Source organism: Centruroides sculpturatus, unplaced genomic scaffold (genome assembly GCF_000671375.1).
Source record: "Centruroides sculpturatus isolate CEXI.00-Female unplaced genomic scaffold, Cexi_2.0 scaffold689, whole genome shotgun sequence".
NCBI classification, from domain to species: Eukaryota; Metazoa; Arthropoda; class Arachnida; order Scorpiones; family Buthidae; genus Centruroides; species Centruroides sculpturatus.
This window is the reverse complement of record NW_019384971.1, coordinates 381,953-383,818: the sequence shown is the minus strand read 5'-3', so window position 1 is coordinate 383,818 and position 1,866 is coordinate 381,953. Positions and strand designations below refer to the sequence as shown.

Genomic DNA, 1,866 nt, shown 5'->3' with positions numbered 1-1,866 from the left:
TGGACAAAATCTGAATTTTTTAATTGCTCCTTTGAAGATAGAGAGAAATTATTTTATAAAACATTAAACGTGAATAAAAAAGGTAACTTATATAGAAAGTCAAATATTATCTAGTGATTTAATTGAATTAAAAAGTTGTAAGAATAATGTAGTTCTTTCTTCTTCATTCTTGTTTCTTATAAATATCCTGAATTTGGAAGAATTGTAATATCAAGTTTATTCTGCAGAAGCATTGGATTAGTCAAACTAATTTGGATTACCCAGTATATCTTTAATTTATATACATACCATTCTCAGGGCCAGATGTATGGGCAGATATCTTGGGTACATGACTAGGAACCTTTTCGAAAAAATAAAAAAATAAAAACAAAAAAAAAAAAAAAACACTAAGGGACAGCACAAAAGCATTCCAAGCTCACCTGAGTCTGCATCATCTGACTGTTTGGGGGAGGGGGCTGGGAATGGGGGGACGGTTGCGAGACTGGCTGCTGTGGCGGTGAGGGCCTCATATGGGAATTCTGCAGGGTAGAGAAAGCAGGCTTTGGGTCAGGGGAGAACAACTACATTGCTGACAAGCACAGCACTACAAAGCAAACACCAGATTCTAAATACACACACGCACCTAAATTACAAGATGGTTAAAAAAAATAACAACATGCGTCCGCCGCACGATCTTATTCCCACAGACTTTTGAGTTAACACTCTTAGTCATTACATAAAGTGGGTTAGTCGTTATGTGAAAGTGAATGGTTAAGTCATGTAGAAAGCATTAGAGCTCAGAGAAGAAAAGATCAATTTGCAAACACTTCCAGATACATTACATACATTTAGCATTACAAGAGTTAAAAATAAAAAATGAAGACCAGCCATTTTGTTTAATGTTACCGTATGCCTTTTTTGTTTGTTAGGTAGAAGTTAAGGTTTTAAGATTGTTAAATGTTAGTAAAATATTATTATTATTATTAAATTTATGTACACAAAAGAAACATATTTTAATCAATAATCTAGAAATAGATATATTATATAATAAATATATGCCATGCAGTTTTGTTGCAAGGAACATAAGATTTCTTCTGTTTGATCAAAATATAAAAATTATTTATCTGAAGATTACTTTTGATGAATATTTAAGACAATTTAATTAAAAGCTATGAAGGACTCTATAAAACTAAAAATCTCATTAATAAACATTTTATATGTATTCTCTTAGTGCTTTCATAACTGTGAACATATATCTATAATTATAAATTAAAGAGAAGATACAGGTAACCCCCGTATAACATGGCAGCACTTCTATTCACTCAGAATTCACAGATTCACTCTAACATGGTTCAAGAATTCGTACCATCCCTGTATAACACGGTACTATTATAGCACAGATTCACTCTGACACGGTTCGAGAAATGGGTAAAACTCTCGTACAACATAAAATGTAATAAATTTTTACATACTTAAGTACTAATAGTTCACGAAAATTATTATTTTCGTGAACTATTAGTACTTCAGTATGTAAATTTTCTTTTCTTGCCTTTTGTCCGTACACTTGGTCCTTCACGAAACTTGTTTCAATTTTGCCAGATCTCAACATTTCTGCTTCTGGTGTTGCCAGATGTTTTTCCCTTATTCCATAAGTGCTTAGCACCATATAAGGAAATTTATAAAGATTTTTTAACTAGAAGCAAGCAATCTAAAATTACATACTTTTTGCAAAAGGTAAAGCATGAATCTGAAGATAATGCAGAAAAATGCTCAGAGGATAAGGATAACTTGCCAAAAAGAAAATGCTCTCGGTTAATAGTGCTTTTAGTGATGACAAAGAAAACATTGTTTAATTTATATTTATAAAGATGTATCTTGTGATTGTTA

General features: G+C 31.6%; 1 protein-coding gene across 1 annotated transcript in view; it reads right to left on the bottom strand.

Annotated features, from left to right (window-relative positions):
• Nucleotides 1-1,866, bottom strand: part of LOC111632607 (single-stranded DNA-binding protein 3-like) — a 62,659-nt gene that overhangs the window by 23,546 nt on the left and 37,247 nt on the right. The window contains exon 7 of the mRNA XM_023377092.1: nt 420-518. Coding sequence (XP_023232860.1) covers nt 420-518 — 99 coding nt within the window. The remainder of the gene's footprint in view (nt 1-419; nt 519-1,866) is intronic.